The sequence below is a fragment of the Ptiloglossa arizonensis genome, chromosome 3 (genome assembly GCF_051014685.1).
Source record: "Ptiloglossa arizonensis isolate GNS036 chromosome 3, iyPtiAriz1_principal, whole genome shotgun sequence".
Classification (NCBI taxonomy): domain Eukaryota; kingdom Metazoa; phylum Arthropoda; class Insecta; order Hymenoptera; family Colletidae; genus Ptiloglossa; species Ptiloglossa arizonensis.
In genome coordinates, this window is record NC_135050.1 from 7,804,278 (window position 1) to 7,820,784 (window position 16,507).

Below are 16,507 nucleotides of genomic sequence, written 5' to 3' on the forward strand. Positions count from 1 at the left end.
GTTTCATGTACACTGTTTTTGTTTTTTAATTATAACCACTTGCTGCTTGCTTTTAAACAATACGTTAAATGTATAAAATATACAAGGAGCAAAGTTCACGGGTACATTTTATACAGATAGACGGTTTTAAACGTAAGGAATATGTGTATGTATATCTTTCTTTTCCTTTGCTACTAATGTATCTTTGATGTGTGCATTGGCTTTTGGCTTGTTTGTCAATTTGTTTTTGTTTGTATATGACATTGCGTGTACTTATTATACTTATATATTTATCTTCTTCATCTCGTACTTCAATGTACAGTAATGTTTTTTTTTTTTGCTAAGGCATTTGTTTTGGCAAGTATATTTTAAAAGTGCTGATGTCTAAACGCGCGTGAATACTTATTTGTTTTTTTCCTTTTTTTGTACAGTTTATAAAAGTATATTGGCCAGTTATGTAACTTCTAATTAGCCAGCTACGTGTCAAATCACTTAAAAAATGATTCGCTCGTTAGAAAAAGAACTAATCTGCTTTTTGTTCTCTTTTCATGTTAAATTCAATTGCGCCTTATAATCCATGGCTACTAATTGTTTACTCTCTATTTTGCATGCAACTTTACTTATGCTCATTATTCGGTTATCTGTTTTATACCGTTTAATAAAATATATTTAACCGCAGACTAGAGAACCGAAAATAAGAAGAAGTATACATATGTATTTCAAGAAGTATGTATGTATTCCGTTGTTAGATTCTGTTTTTTTCTTTTTTTCATTTTTTCATTTCGTCAACTGGGGCCAACTTCTGCAATTAATTGATGATCGTTACGAAAATTGTCCACTTCATTTTCATTCGTTTTTCTTTTGTATAATCCCGACATAATGAATGGAGACTTTCATTGTGTGTATACTGAGTTGCAGATGGTGGAAGTTTTCAATTAAAACCTCTCGTTCGAACTGACGTTTCGACTTATTATTATTTGCTCGAGCCACGAGCTGGCCTAAATGAAGTGCATCTTTGTACACACGCGCGCATATACACTTACATGAACGTGAATACACGTGTATTTTGCAACAGCTATCGCCCAAGCGCGCTGGATCACTCTGCGAACAATAGTGTAGCGCTTAACAAAGATCATTGTCAGTAAAATAATTCGATAACTCTCTAGCCACTATTTTTAGATCGTTTCGTAACGATACTAATGTTAGTTAAACCTACAGAATAATAGTCTAATCTTATTATGTTACTTCGATACAATGTAACTTTGCTAAAAGCTCGTCTGAACGTGTAATATCGAATTGTCGATTGCTTGTCGCGATAGAGAGGCAAACGAAGATTGCAGACTCAAAGAAATCAGTGTTCTGCGACTAGAGAGTCGGTATGTAGTCTTGCGTACAGAGCTTCCTGGGAGTTATTGATCAAATATTCATTGTTCGGATAGAACTAAAATTGTACCATGCTAGAACGAATCATTGCAAAAATTGCAAATTCGTTCTAACGTCTGTCGATACTGTCGGTAATTTAGTACTACACTACTGAACATAGGTATATAACGGATTTACAATTGAACGAAATTGTACATATTAATCATTATAATCGCAATATCGCTTTTGTTTGAACGCTTTTATACTCTGTGTGCTTTTTCAAATGATAACTTGACTATTCTTCCCAGAGCGATAAGAATATTCAATCGATTGTTTAACCTCTGCACACTCGATTGGCAAACATTTTGTTCCTTTTGTTTCATGTATAAAGTGATCATCTATATAAAATGTTCAAAGCTACTGCAAATTTCGACAATTAAATGAATAGGGAACTTGAAAAGAGCTGCGAAAGAAAATGCGTATACCGAGTGCGAAAAGTTAAACACCGATATAGAACTCAATAATTGAACGATAGTTATAATTGCTTCACTTCATTTTTATCTGGTTCATTATTCGCTTTACAATTATACTGTGTCTCGAACAAGCATCTATGAGGTTAATTTAATCCACTACTATGCTTGCTTGGGGCTGCACTCTCAGTTTACATTGAATAACAGATTCACCACTCTTAAACATTGGTAACAAACTTGGCCAACGATATCTAATAGAAAAACGTCAAGATACGTACGCTGGCAATTCGTACCAGCGCTTGTATAGCATACATACAGATTCATACAATAAGCGCGATGTGACAAATACACGCTTATGGTGTGAATTTTGTAGAAAACTCTTTCGTAGAAAATTGACGCTAGGGTAATGTTATTTTCTCTCTCTCTCTCTCTCTCTCTCTCTCTCTCTCTCGCTCGCTCGCTCTCTTATTTTTTTGTTTCTTTACAAGGCGTTACTACGCAGGTTTCTCGCATGACGAAGATGACTTCTACGTGGTGCCACACTACTGGATTTTCTCGTTAATAATAAATACATTTAATTTGTATCCGACAACTATATTAAAATTAAAACATTCCACTAGAAAACTAGATTTCGTCGAGATAGAATTTCTATGATTAAGATGACTGAAAATTGTGATAGAAAGTTGCTACCCTACCAGAATTACCTGTATGAGATCTACAAGGCAATCAAGGTGTAAGTTTCTGTGTCAATGACTGTTAATATCTTCGATTTCGTTGTTTCAATCACTTTGCGGCTCATAAACAAAGATTACACCCAGGAAATCATATTCAATCTCATTCTGGATCACAGAGCATAGGTCTACTTAGGATCTAGGAGTCGCTGATGCTAAGCCAGTCTTGTGTCACCCTGTAGAGATCACCGAGAAACGCTTGTCAGTGTACTGTCTAACGAAGCTTAGCATTCTACTTGGCATTGGACAGTCGCATGTTTCGTTTATCAATCGTTTTTATATCGTGTTTGATCCTTGAAACCGGAAACAGAGGTTCAGTCTATACTGTGTCTCCGCTAAAGTTCGGCTCGACTAGGCTCAATTTTATAGGTCCTGGGAGAATTGTTTAACTCAGAAACCAATGATGTCGAATAGAGAATTTCGAGAATAACATGAATTGCGAGATTGGAAGGTAGGGAGGTCTCCTGCGAGCGAAGGAAATTCTGCCTAGTGATGGGCAATTTAATTCTTTTGTTTCGTAAATTTTCAAGCAATTTTATTCTACAAATGTTTCCGCAACGTTACAAATATTATTTAAAATACAAGCATGTAATAGCGATGAAGTGTATACTTGTTTTGTTTTAAATAATATTAAAATTATTCTCAGTGCAAATAAAAGGGTGTAGTAATTACTTTCAAATATTGACAGAACTCTTTTATCCAAAGGATTTGAACATATCAAGACATTCGAGATTAGATCTTGTTCAATGATATCCATTAGTTAATAGTTTCAAATAATATTCAAAGTGGCTCGAAGAGTCTCTGTGCCCATCACTAGTCCTACCTAAAAGGTGTTGCACTTTATCGTACAGCCATTTTGTTCGCTGATCAGCAAAATCTCGCTGCAAACGTATCCTTAGTCGCTCAAACGAAACATCTGATATGTAAGATCCGAGATACACATTCATGGCGCTACAGTCTTTTGTATTATACTTTTACGTGGCTCTAAGATAATTCTAGCGTTGTGTCTGTAATTCCAACCGCGAACTGACGATCTCGCAATTCATCATCAATGAGATCGCACGAGAAAGAATTTGTGGAACGCTTTTGCCGTTTAATTGAACTTTGTCTTCCCTTAGATTCGTTCCGTTGTTACAAATATACGTACCATTTCCGATTTCCGGACCCCTGATCGTGATCGTTCCGTTTCTGCTAAGCCGCGAAACTTATCTCATTGATACAAAAACTATTCGCCCTTGTATGTGTTTTTTTTTCTTTTGTATTATTTTTCTTAATTACGTCTCACTCTTGTCGCTTAGCGATAACGTGCACACACCATGTGCACCAGAAATAGCCGCGCGAATTTTTAAACATTTTTTTTTACTTTTGTTCAATATAATTCTAATGTTGTTTTTGCATATTTTCTTTTTTTGCTTACGCACTTGTCCTCGCATTCTTCCACAGGAATGCCATGCTCTTCCGCGATATATGTACACATTAGGTATGCACATACAAGTTACAATGCGCAATATTTATGGTTAGCACTTCTTTCGTCGCGTTTTGATCGTTTATCAACATTAGCAGACAGTGGTTAAATAGTTGTCTATTAGTTAGCAGTGATAGTAAAGAGTACAACTTCTTTTCACTCATTTCTTCTCCGCGGTTTTTTCCCTACGAATAATTGCCTCGTTCAGTTTCGTTCTCGCTCTCCTCCCGAAGCAGTAACAATAATCTATTTCCCGTCTGGTTTTCATTTTCTTGTATTCGTTACGCGTACACCTTAGGCCCGAAACCTTGTTGGCAGATTAATCCTAGACCGGTTTTATATGTATAGATTAATCTATAAAAACGTCGGTCATGCGGTCTACGAGTATTCTACCATTTTTGGGATTGCCTTGACCCTTAATACGCAAATCATCCTTTCGTCGCTATTATAATATTATCATTATCGTTATTAGTATTATATATTTAGGATGACGTGAGGAGATGTAAAATAATGACAAATCTCTCTCTCTTTCTCTCTCTCTCTCTCTCTCTCTCTCTCTCTCTCTCTCTCTCTCTCTCTCACATGAAAAATAGGTACTTTTGTTTTCCTCGCACGTGTGTAGGTGTATGTTTACATATGTATATGTATGAAACGCATGTATAATATTTCTATTTTTTACACATATATATGTATATATATGTATATATATATATATATAAATAAATAGATAAATAAATATATATATATACACATATATATATGTATATATGTACATGTATGCATAACCACATATGCTAAAAAGGTGTACACGTTCAACTAGAAAATGAATGGCACGTTTCTTTCAACTGCCATATGTCAGTGAAGAGTGTCAGAGTGTATGTCAAAGTAACAAGTAACACTGCTATTAAATTAGATTCTTATAGCATGTATTTAAAAGAGAGTATTATTGTTAACAGTTCCAATCTATATTCTGCCAAGTAATATTTAGAAGAGTGGTTCCTGAATGTTTAAAGAAGAGATTTTTAGAGATTATGCAATTGTTTCTTTCTAATGGTGTAGGTGAGAAAAAGCAAAGCTTCTTTTTCATTAAAATAGGAAATTATGGAATTTCGTGTAGGAAGCGAAAGATTTATATGTTACTCAGAAGTTTGTAAAATATATTTGTACGAGTTTCAAAATTAAAAGATTTAAATTCTGGAAACATGTTTGCAAATTTCAATTCAGGAACCACTAATCCAGCAAATATTCTCTTAGAACTGAGTTCTTACTTTCGGTATGAGTATAGATATAGCGGAAAATTCAATAGTCGTTTTAAACTTTTAAAGACATAAAGAATACCACCGCTAAAACACATCACAGCTAGAAAAATAATACATTTTGCTATGTAAATGGAATTATTTAGTCGATTGACTTCGAATGTATTATTCGCCTCAAAAGTATCAGCCAATTGAAACTCATTAGAAGAAGCTCTGGGAATTGTCACGTAAAACTGTCCGTAGATATTAGCGTTGTCGGTGTCGCCCTTTTTCGCATTACAGTTAAAATATTACATAATATTTTGCAGCACTGTATTGACCACTATGCATAATACCTTGTATGTATATGTATGCACATATGTGTTTGCATATATATATATATATATATATATATATATATATATATATATATATACACAAACACGCATATACATACACATATACTTGTGTGTATTTGTTTTCATTTACTTGTTAATAACTGCCTAATTTATGCGGTAGTGGATGTAATAATCATTGCAATGATGATCGTAACAATAATAATAATTTATTACATAATATTTATACCTTTTGGTTTTTTTTTTTATAGTACATCGCGTCTTTCGCCTGAATAAAAAGGTACTTCTCTTGCGTTCCACTTAATATTTTAATTCATTGACGTTTTAGTCGTGGTAGCCCAAAGGACTCTTAACAAGTTAACACGGTCTTTGGGCTTTCGATTAGACTTTTATAATATTATTTTCTTTTTGTAGAACGACTTAAGCATCCCCCCCCCCCCCCTCCCCCAATTTTCGTACCTTTATTTCCTTCTGTTCCCGTGGCTTGGATTTCATTCACGTCTCAGGACGGTCTTCCTAAACTCCGATTATATAGTAGAACTTGTATACACAGCTCGGCCTTATAATGTTATCACTACACTTTTCGAAGCGACTCAAGACATATTAGAAAACAAAACTGGAGCTATTTTAAATAAGCGAGTTCCGAATACAAGACTTTCTCTGTCGATCTCGAAAGTAGGATAGGTTTCCCGCGGTGAAATGAGAAATCCTCTTTTCATATTCCCATTCCTAGGATCTTCCGTTGTTCGTCCGATTGCCACCTTGGAGTTATTGTATGTTAGTTGTTCGTTCATATCTTCTTTCTCTTGATCATTCGTATGGGACTATTTACGATACGAAGCTAAATTTAAAATACGTTAACAAACTTAACTGGAATATTCTCGTTTTACGAGTATGTTCTCTTCTATGTTAGTTGTCTTAAAAAAGAAACAAAACAAAAGAGAATCCTAATTGTTCGTATAGGTTATACTCTGTTTTCTTCTCTCCACTCCTTCTCCATCATAAAGTGCGAAATGTCGACTTGCAAAATCACAGAGAATTACGCATCGTTACACTGTTGTTTAGGATTTATACCTAGTCCACGATGGACTACATACGCTCTATAAATTTCTAGGCCTGCTCTTCGTCGTCGATAAGATCGTCATCCATTGTCGTAGCTTTCCCTTCGCCGTGGTTGACGTTTGTCATTGACATTTTGATGAAGAGTCTCGCGGCAGAAAACGGCTCCGTGTCCTCCAACCGGTGACACAGCGTCCAATACTTCCGTGCCCAAAATAAATCCTTTATAGTTTCGTCCAAACGTTGATCATTCACACCCCGAGCCGGGGGGACGATCAAAGTCTCCAAGTGTTTATACTATTCTCCCTTTGAGTATCAGTTGCTATTTATTGCTGTTAAAAGTCGAATTTTTCACCGAGAAAAAAAGGTGTCCAAATGAGCTCCTCGAACTGTGTCACCATTGGAGAATGGAATACTTTGGTCCACACGGTTTTACGCACAGATCCTGGACAAATGTGCCATCAGGTTAATATAAGGCGCTAGAAACCGATCGCTACAGGACTACTGGCATGGCGTATATCTATGTATAGATTGCTTCTAGAGTAGCGTCCAGAATCTAGGCTTAAAACGGTCACCAACAATCCTACTGACAGCAGAGACCACTGTCCCACATGGAGCCGTTAGTATCTCTCTGTATGCTAGTATAACGAGTGTCGTCATTGATACGAGTCCTTGTGGAAAGTGTCGCTTTTATGGAAGATCTTTCGTCCCTCTCTTGAGAGCTCCTGGCTCGCGAAATTGTTTTCAGACTTTGGTCTGGGCAACATGCAAGCTGGAAGAGTCCTCAGCTCCATGCTGTGTACCTGGAAACACATTCAATGCTGTAGAAAATATTGTGGTATATCAATACTTGCCCGCGCATTTTGCTTTCTCTGACATTACACTAGGGCAGTCTTGAATTTCCCTTTTATCGAGGCATCCTTTAATCTTTGATTAAGGTGAAGTTCAACATTCCAAGCGAATAAATAGCCAGAATTCTATTTAAGAGAGGTCGATTAATTTTTTCGATATTTTAGTACGTACACATTGTCTTTGTGTTAAATTAAGAAAGTAGATATATAAGATTATTGTATGAGATGCAGTATATTGAAAGACACAATGGCATATAGAAAACTGAGCGATGCTTATGCAAGTAATCGATTAATTGAGACACATCGAATCTTCTACTTAAATTAAAATAACGGTGAACAAATGAGTACAACGTTCAGCAAAGTACGTCAGTGTGTTATTCTTACTTTTGTTACTATTATTGGTTACTATTGGGAGAAAAGGAATTGTTTTCAACGATTATAAAGAACGATCTAAAAAATTTTTTGTTCAAAAATTTCGTTATTATTACGTTTGTTTCTTTATTTTAAAGTCAATTATGTTGCGTTGTGGTGTCTATATCCAATTACGTATACAGATTTTTGAAATGTCGTGTGTCGATAAAAGTGAAATTAGATTTCTCTCTATAACCATTGAATGAAACATGTTTTTAATCGTATCCTGAATGAAACTTATTACCGATCTTATAAAATCTATTTACCGATTCTTCGCTAGCGCTAGCATGCGCAGCTTGCTCCGCGAGCGCGTTCACTACGGCATTTATCGTTTTCGATTCGCTGCCAAGATCCTCCTCGCGATGAGCTACCAGGTTCGGATTCTTCCCGATTTTGTTTAACCTACAAGGAGAGCACAATTAAGCGTAGGGAATGTTGCACGGAACACAACCAACGATTATTCACATCGATCGACTTACAAACCGTTTAGCAGTACAGGTTTTTCCTAACCAAATATATTTATTCCGTCACGACTTGGAACAGATTAGTATTATTTGTTCTAATACCACTTGCACCGCTAAAGGTTTTACAATGTGAGGTACAAGATTGGGTAAAAGAAAGTCAGTAGCTTTGAAATGCAGCCTGCAGAATCACACATCGATCGATCCAAGTGACACAAATGCGTAAATTAATCGGTGATAGGAAAAGTTTCGGCGTTGAATTAATCGTACAATTTATTTCTTAATAATTATCTATTGACGTACATTGTATACCCGGTGTTTTCCTTAACTCGTATAACTGATAAAATAATATTGTTATTCGTGCAACGGTTCGAAGATTGAGAAGAGATTTCCAAGAAATGTGATTCTGCGAGGATGCAGCAAAGAATACAACTCATTTATAAAGAATGTTATGCAAAATTATGAGTAGAACATTACTATGTAGTGAATGTGTCGAGAGTGTGAAAATATTTTGTCGCGATGTCCCATATGGTTCTTAATTATTTCTTTTAACGCAGATCGTTCGACACACGGCACCGTGCGATAACCACGGTCGCGTGTTGAACAAATTTCGAACCGAGAAAATATTTGTCAAAACCCTCTCAACTCATTTCGAACGCGTATCCGGAGGATACGCGTCCACTTGGTCGCAAGTTAGTGCGCTTTCGTTGTAAACTTTCTCCCCCAAAAAGATTCTGCACTGTCGCTTGTCGATAAAATACAAATTTCATTTCACCGTTAAATTCCGAGGCAAGTTTCCTTTCTGTGTGTGTAAGGTGTATGTAAAACAAGCACATCGAGTCCAAACCAGCGTATACAGAGAAATTATATTGAATAACAGGTTGAAGAGAAGCGACATGATGTTTGGACAACAAGAAATGACTGATTTCGCTTTGTCGGACAGTACACAATGTTCAACAAAATCAACATGGAGGTGGGAGTGATGATTGACATCTAGTAGCACACCAACTCGATAGAACAAACCTAACCAAAGCTTATACCTCTCGGCGGCAACGCTTTCCATCGTTCTGCGCATTAGTGGATACTGGTCCAACACGGCGTTGAAGTGATCCACCGAGAGGCTGAAGAGATTGCAGTAGGTCTCGGCTCGGACTGATGCCACTCTCCTCGCGTTTGTCAGCAGGCAAATCTCGCCAAAATATGAACCGTCTGACAGCGAGGTCGCAACGTCGCCGTTTGCCATTACAATATCGACTATGCCTTCTTGTATGAAGTACATTTTCGAGCCTATTGTACCTTCCTTGATGATGATATCACCTGTAACGCGCAATTACTCTGGCGTCACCTCACCTTCTCCGGGACAGTAGGTTTTCTCGATGCATAATGATACTTGATTTCTTGGGGTAGATTAACCGACCATACGAGATCAAATTCTGTGGTTATTTATAACAACTTATACCTCACCAATGACCTTGTTCTTGAGATACATTATACAGGTTGAAGTCCCGAGTAAACTTATACTTGGACCTGAACTAATGCAGAGGAAGAACCAGGTTGAAAATGGAACCAAACCAACTCAAACTGTTATAAATGGAAAGTAGCGATGGTTGAATCCGTTTACAAAACGATAACGACGAATAAAATGAATTCTAAATTCTAAATAAATTTTAACCAAATATTTCTGCTTCTTAATCGATCGGGATTACTCAGGACTCTATTCTTCGCAATATAATAATAACAAAAACGTGATAATTTATGAGGTGTAAATTTTTGTAAATAATTACCCACGATTCTTTCAAGCATTTTGCGATTTCAACTGTGGAGTACGTACTAATGAAACATAAAAAAATGGCTACCGGTAGCACCTCAGTTTTAATTGCCGAGAAATAATATTAGTGTTTGGGGGATTGTTGATTTAATAAGGTCGGTGTTCTAATTTATCTGTGGTGCACCTTAATAAGAATATTTATACCTCATAATCATTATGAGTTTCTAGAATTATTAGGCATTCCTAACCGGTAACTCGCTTTCTAGATTGTCATTGTTGCAACTATCCTCTCTAAAGGATTAAACTAAACTTTCAATAACCCTGTAATTCTATTATTCTCATTGAATTTAATAACAAGAATACGTTGCATTCTTGTCACGTAACATTCTTCTATGTCTCATATTCACAAGACTTTGAGAATTTTTGCAAAAGGTTATTTAATTTGAATTTCCGAATCTGTCGTAAATTCTGAATTATGCCCCAATGTTTCTTAACGAGGTATAACGTTGATGTCGTATTTGGAAAACTACTAGAACTTCTATGAAGTGAGTTACATCAAATTGGCTTGTTTTAGAGGTTATTAGGAAGTTCTAATTTCTTTTCAGAGCTTCTTAACAAGATGTAATTGAAAATTACGTTTCTAAACTGGTAACAATCCGCCGCTCAAAAGGCTTAAACCAAACTAAGGTTTGCATCATACGGTCCACGAAGTGTACTCTTATGAACTCAATAATCAATACCTGGCTGGAAGACTTCGTATCTCAGTTTAGTAACGACGTCCGAGACAAAGTTCGAATCGGCGTTGGCAAAGAAGGGTACGGATGCTACTAGCGATCTGCAGTTGTAGTTGATCACGTCCTGAAACGTAAGAAGAACGAATTAAAAGAGTGTACGCAGTTAATGTTGGTAGACCAGGGACTGTTGTCCCGTGGCGTACTTCTCTTAGTTTCTCCGAGAGCTCTCCAAGAATCAATTCCTCGTCGAAGAATTTTCCCTGGTAGCGGTGCTCGAAGTACTCCGTGATCCTTTGTCTCATTTCTCGTGGTAGTTTGCGATAGGCCATGTACTCCTCTACTTGTTTCACCTGGTTTGAGCAAAAACAATTAATTGGCTCTTCTCGAGGCAACATTTTCTGGTTTCGCTCGACTAAAAATAGTAGTTTCTTTGTCGTTGAAGGACTACATCACACTTAATAAGATAGGTGTTCTACCGTCCAAGATTTAGATTACTTCCAATTTAGTCCCTTGGACAACGAGGATGTTTCCAAGGTAACAAATTGGGATTTTCTGTTTCGATTTTGGAGCAATTGGTAACGCGAGATAAGGACAATTAAGTACTTCAACTGTTTGGGGCGTGATCAGATTTATATGAAGCATTACTGTGAAAAATACCGAGTGTGTGGTATCGAAAAAGAGATTTAAGATTTTCTCGGTTAAAAAAATTAGGAAGATATATGAGAACGTATTACTTTTGTAAGAGAGTCTTACTTTGCTTCTCCTAGAGAGTCGTGAATTAGTACGTGTAGCTACAAGAAAGACATCGCTGAAAATGTTTAAAAATTCGACCTCAAAGGACTAAAGGGTAAACCTGAACGAGGAAGATGAATTTAAAAAGGAAAGTTAAGTCGTTGGTGCTGTTTGCTTCCTGAATGTTAACTACCTTCTCGCGGTATTGTCTTCTTGAGGAGTCGAGAGATTGAATGAGATTCGTCGCGTGTCCGAGGAAAAGTGCGTAACAGGTAGCACCGCTGATCATGCTGAGCATAGTAAGCCACATGTCGGTCAAGGACTGCGGTGGAAACCTTCCGTATCCTATGCAGAGCATGTGCGACATGGCTTTGAAAAGGGCCCACGAGTATTGTTCCAGCCAAAATGAGTCCTGGAAAAATAAGAGTAGAATATTATGACAGTGTCCGCTACATCGTGTCCACATTATAACTTAGTACGGTGTTGCAATGGTTTTTTATCACGAATGTCCTATCATCTTTCGATTGCTTTGAAAAATTTGAAAGTTCTCGTAGTCCTCTCGTGTTTAGAACTTTCCTTTGTTCTTTCAGACTTCCACGACAAAGAAAGGAAATCAGTAATCGGGGAAAGAAATTACAAATGGACGGATGATGTTGTTAGAAAAGTTTTTCAATTTCGTCTTCAATAATGGAACGTGTTGTATTCCATTTCTCAAAGGATAGTGTCTATAATAAGTTACAGGCAGAGATCGTTGAATAGCTGTTCATTATTTTTGGTTCCTTATCCATACAAAATTGAAGTCTACGTATTTTTCGTTAGTTAAGATTTAAGTAAAGATTTGAGACTTTTATGGCCAAGATCAATTTACTTCCAGGTGTAAGATGGATCTAAGCAAAATCGAAGCTAGATCCATGCATAATCTTCTCACCAACATTGCAGCTAACTTTATCAGGAACAACAGAGACTGATAGTTACACCTAGAAACATCAACTCAAATGTTTTCTGTTTAAACAAAGCACTTGTCCGTACGTGAACAAGTTCCAATTGGAACACAGTTAAGTTTACAGATTTGATCAATCTCTAAGAAGGTTAAGAAGAGCAGTATACTTACTTGCAACTCGTTAATGGCGACCCATGAGTTACTAGGAAACCCTTGGAGCATAGGAACCAGGAATTGCAGACAACCACTCCAGTGGCCAATTAAGAGCATCATGCAAATCAGGTTAAAAATCCGCATGAACACCGATGCCATATTCAGGAACTGCCAACAACAACGACAAAGGTTTATTTTCGTGCCAGCTCCGGTAGCCGAGATGTTGTTCACACTTTAGTTAAAAACTTCTCTCGTTATCCAAAGCTCCGGTTGCGTAGTGTACAGCAAATAAGCGAGTGTTGTACAAAAACGCGTCAAGTATTAATTCACTGAATACATGGTCAAAACTATCTTAGTAATTGTTATTCAAAGTCTGAATCAAGGATCAAGTAAAACTACCTGACGTTCAGACGTTCAGACCTGAACGAGTCGTCTTTGAATCCTACGAAGCATCTACCAACATTGGTCGATGTTGATCAACATTGGACAGTCCTTTTCATCTGGATGGAGACTATGAAGGTAAAAAAACACGTCTTCCAATCATTCGGATGTCAACATTCTTCTATTGCACTACCGGTTTGGGACTACCCTTTTGGTCCAGATGAAAAGTAGGTTGTTTTCAGAAATTGGACGATTAAGAATTATATCTATATCTCTCTCTCTTCTTATACGCCCCCCCCCCCCCCATCCTTTTCCCATTCTGGCAAGACGACACTTCAGATCTAAACGCGAACGATCTCAGTGTCTTTTCTCTCCTAAGTAGTTTTCGCTGTTCATACTTCCGGGTTTCAGTTTTCAGTCCAAAAAGCATGCTACATTAGAAAATACGCATCACGTGGCACACAAAAGAACAAGTCAATGTAACCTAAAAAACGTTTATAATAATGATTACTCTACGAATGCTCTAAACAGAAGAAACAAAAAAAATGTATACAATCAATATATATATATATATATATATATATATATATATATATATATATATATATATATATACATATACATATATATACATATATATGTATGTATATATGTATGTATCAATTTGCACTGCTGGCCAAGATTCGCAGACCCCGCTTATAGGCTGGACCTGTTCAGAAAGTTCTGGCGTTCAATATTGGCAAATTACGACGCCATCGAAGTTGCAATCCGATCGATTGCAACGTGAATTGCAAACTGTTCAGCTGAACAGTGCGCCATAAGCACGATATGGGAATCTAAGTCTTTACTAAGAGAAGAAGCTGGAAAACGCAGAAACTACTCTGACGAGAGCGAGCTACAACTCCAGATCGCGATGTATTCTTTTTCTTGTATTTTTAAATAACATTTTCTTTTTCAATTACGTCACAACGGTACTGTTCATAATTTTTTTTTTTTTTGCGCGCTACAACGAATTTACAATTGGTTTCAAGACCGAGTTGGTAACTTACTTCATGCTTGATAGGCGCGACCAGTTTTTCAACACATCGTAATTGTGCAATAATGTATTACGTTGATTTAGATACCTCCGTTTGCTTCCTGACTCTTTATCGTTATGTTGTATTGTTACGTAATACATTATACAATCGTGGATTCGTTACAACTAATTAGACTCTGTAGTTCAAATTCAATTGGCAGTTTGGAATCAGGAACGAATTAATTTCTATATATTCAATTAGCGAGTTATTTACTTGTGACCAACCAATAATAAAGTTGCTTCGTTTCTGTTTAATTTTGTAATACTCCCATTTGATTTTTACATAAAAATGATTCTACGTAACGTTTTTATGATTTTTCTCTCTAAAGAAGTTGTTACGATTTTTCTCTCTAAAGGAACGAATTAATTTCTATATTTTCAATTAGCGAGTTATTTACTCGTGACTACGTGAATTACAACAATATATTTTATATACGTGTTTCTGTGTATTACTTGATATTTGTGCGGTGTGTTATACTAAGAAAGTACATGTAAACATACTAATGTAATGTATTATGTAATATACGTAATATATCACATAGTAATGTAATATACGTAATACATCGCGTAATAATGTAATGTACGAGATACCTACTTATGTCATAAACTTAATCTTGTACGGAATGTGTGTACGTTTAATTTTCTAGGTGTTGCAGTCTACAAGTAATCACTATAATTGTAAATAGATGTTCGTAATTAAATTTATTATCGACGTAACGCAACAACATTGTGAATTTGACAGATGTCACGAGTAAATATCAAAGTGAATTTTTGCTTATTTCGAGTAAAATATTCTTGAAAAGGCTAACAAAGATTTATTCGATCAATGCTCAAGAACACTGTGATACAATCACGTCGAATTTCTATGTTCACACCACATTAATTCGTTTCTCTACTTAAGAGACAGAGAGCGTACAAAAGACGAGAGTGAGTGTAAACAAACAATAAGGTGGAAACAGTCTCTTGGTAGCCTTCAACGGCCAATTGATTTTGATCTTAGTAATTTTTAACACCGACGTTTTGCATACGTAAGTGTTTGTTCTTTCAGCGTTATTTCACTATTACGTTATCCGATGCAAAAACGAGTAATGCTTGTCTTACATTATTTTTGTCGTTTAATTATCGTTATTTCAATTTTTTTAAATAAAATATAACAGTACACTTGTCTTCGAATAATTATGAACAGTACTATGTATATTTATAAAGTGGTATTACACATATCTATTTAGCGAACCTTTTTATTCAACAATTCATTGTAATTCTGGGAAAACATTGATGACAATATTAATCGTTGAAAAATATAATCATCAAATACATTTAACTTTCGACGAGTTTCGAGTTAATTTTTTACTGTCATCCTGGGTTCTTTGGTAAACTAGAAAATGCTCTCGTTTGAATCTAACAGCGTAAATAATTTTTCAAAGTTTCCTCGAATAGGTTTTTCCCCTGCAATAAGTTTCCCGTTGATCCACGAGTTTTATCCTCACATGTTCGGATAAAAACTGATTGCAAAAGTTGTAAGGAAGTAGCAAAGAAACAATTTTAGAGAACAACTTATGGTTAAAATATTCCTCGAACAGTTTCCGCCTCCGACCAGCTCGAAGCTCCATTTTTATGTACAATTTTCTTTTCCCCGATTTTGAATAAAAAATCATTTCGTAACGGTAGATTTTAAGTTAAAAATGTTGCTCGACGAACTGTGCATCGAAAACGCGATAAATGTTTCAATGTTTCGTCAAGTAATATATTTTTCAACATGTTCCAAATCGATCCACGATTTTCGTTCCCGCAATCGTTCGTTTGTTTTTCGATTAAAAACTAGTCGTTGGCTGTTGAGTTAATTGAACATGTCAACGAGAGATTTATCGGGATCGATTAACCGACTGATTAAAGATTCATTAACACGACTGGAATAAAACACGCGAGACCGATGTAAAATGTTCTTCTTTCCGGTTTCAAAGCGCGAATGACGTTGAAATTTCGACACGAGAGTATCGTTTATCGAATTATTCATGCAATTCGACTGCGCTGGATCTACACTGTGCGCAATTTGAATTTCAGAATTACGGATGAGGTCGTATCTGACTCGTTCATCTATCAGCATACCGGCATTCAAAGTGCTTTGAAAATTATTTACAACTTCTTGATCGATTTTATTTTTCTTTATTTTCGAACAATTTTACGGCGAGTTTCCAAGCTACCAAGTACGGTACAAATAATCTCTAAATTGACATTAGCTTACACAATATGAGAATACGAGGTATTCTCGTCTGTGTCGTGAACTTATACTTATTTGTGCATATATATATTATATATATATATGTGTTTGAATTCATATTTTTTA

At 36.1% G+C, this 16,507-nt stretch overlaps 1 protein-coding gene across 6 annotated transcripts in view; it reads right to left on the bottom strand.

Annotated features, from left to right (window-relative positions):
* Positions 1–6,049: 6,049 nt before the first annotated feature.
* Positions 6,050–16,507, bottom strand: part of Ih (hyperpolarization activated cyclic nucleotide gated potassium channel Ih) — a 91,818-nt gene continuing 81,360 nt past the window's right edge. For 3 of the 6 annotated variants that reach the window (XM_076306650.1, XM_076306647.1, XM_076306645.1), the window contains 7 exons: positions 12,726–12,875; positions 11,808–12,026; positions 11,086–11,232; positions 10,889–11,006; positions 9,409–9,697; positions 8,186–8,321; positions 6,050–7,460 (listed from right to left, as the gene is read on the bottom strand). In XM_076306650.1, coding sequence (XP_076162765.1) covers positions 7,314–7,460; positions 8,186–8,321; positions 9,409–9,697; positions 10,889–11,006; positions 11,086–11,232; positions 11,808–12,026; positions 12,726–12,875 — 1,206 coding nt within the window. In that variant the 3' untranslated portion in view covers positions 6,050–7,313. Of the gene's footprint in view, positions 7,461–8,185; positions 8,322–9,408; positions 9,698–10,888; positions 11,007–11,085; positions 11,233–11,807; positions 12,027–12,725; positions 12,876–13,493; positions 13,573–16,507 lie in introns of those variants that run through there. The other 3 variants (XM_076306646.1, XM_076306642.1, XM_076306648.1) reach the window with 2 other exon arrangements.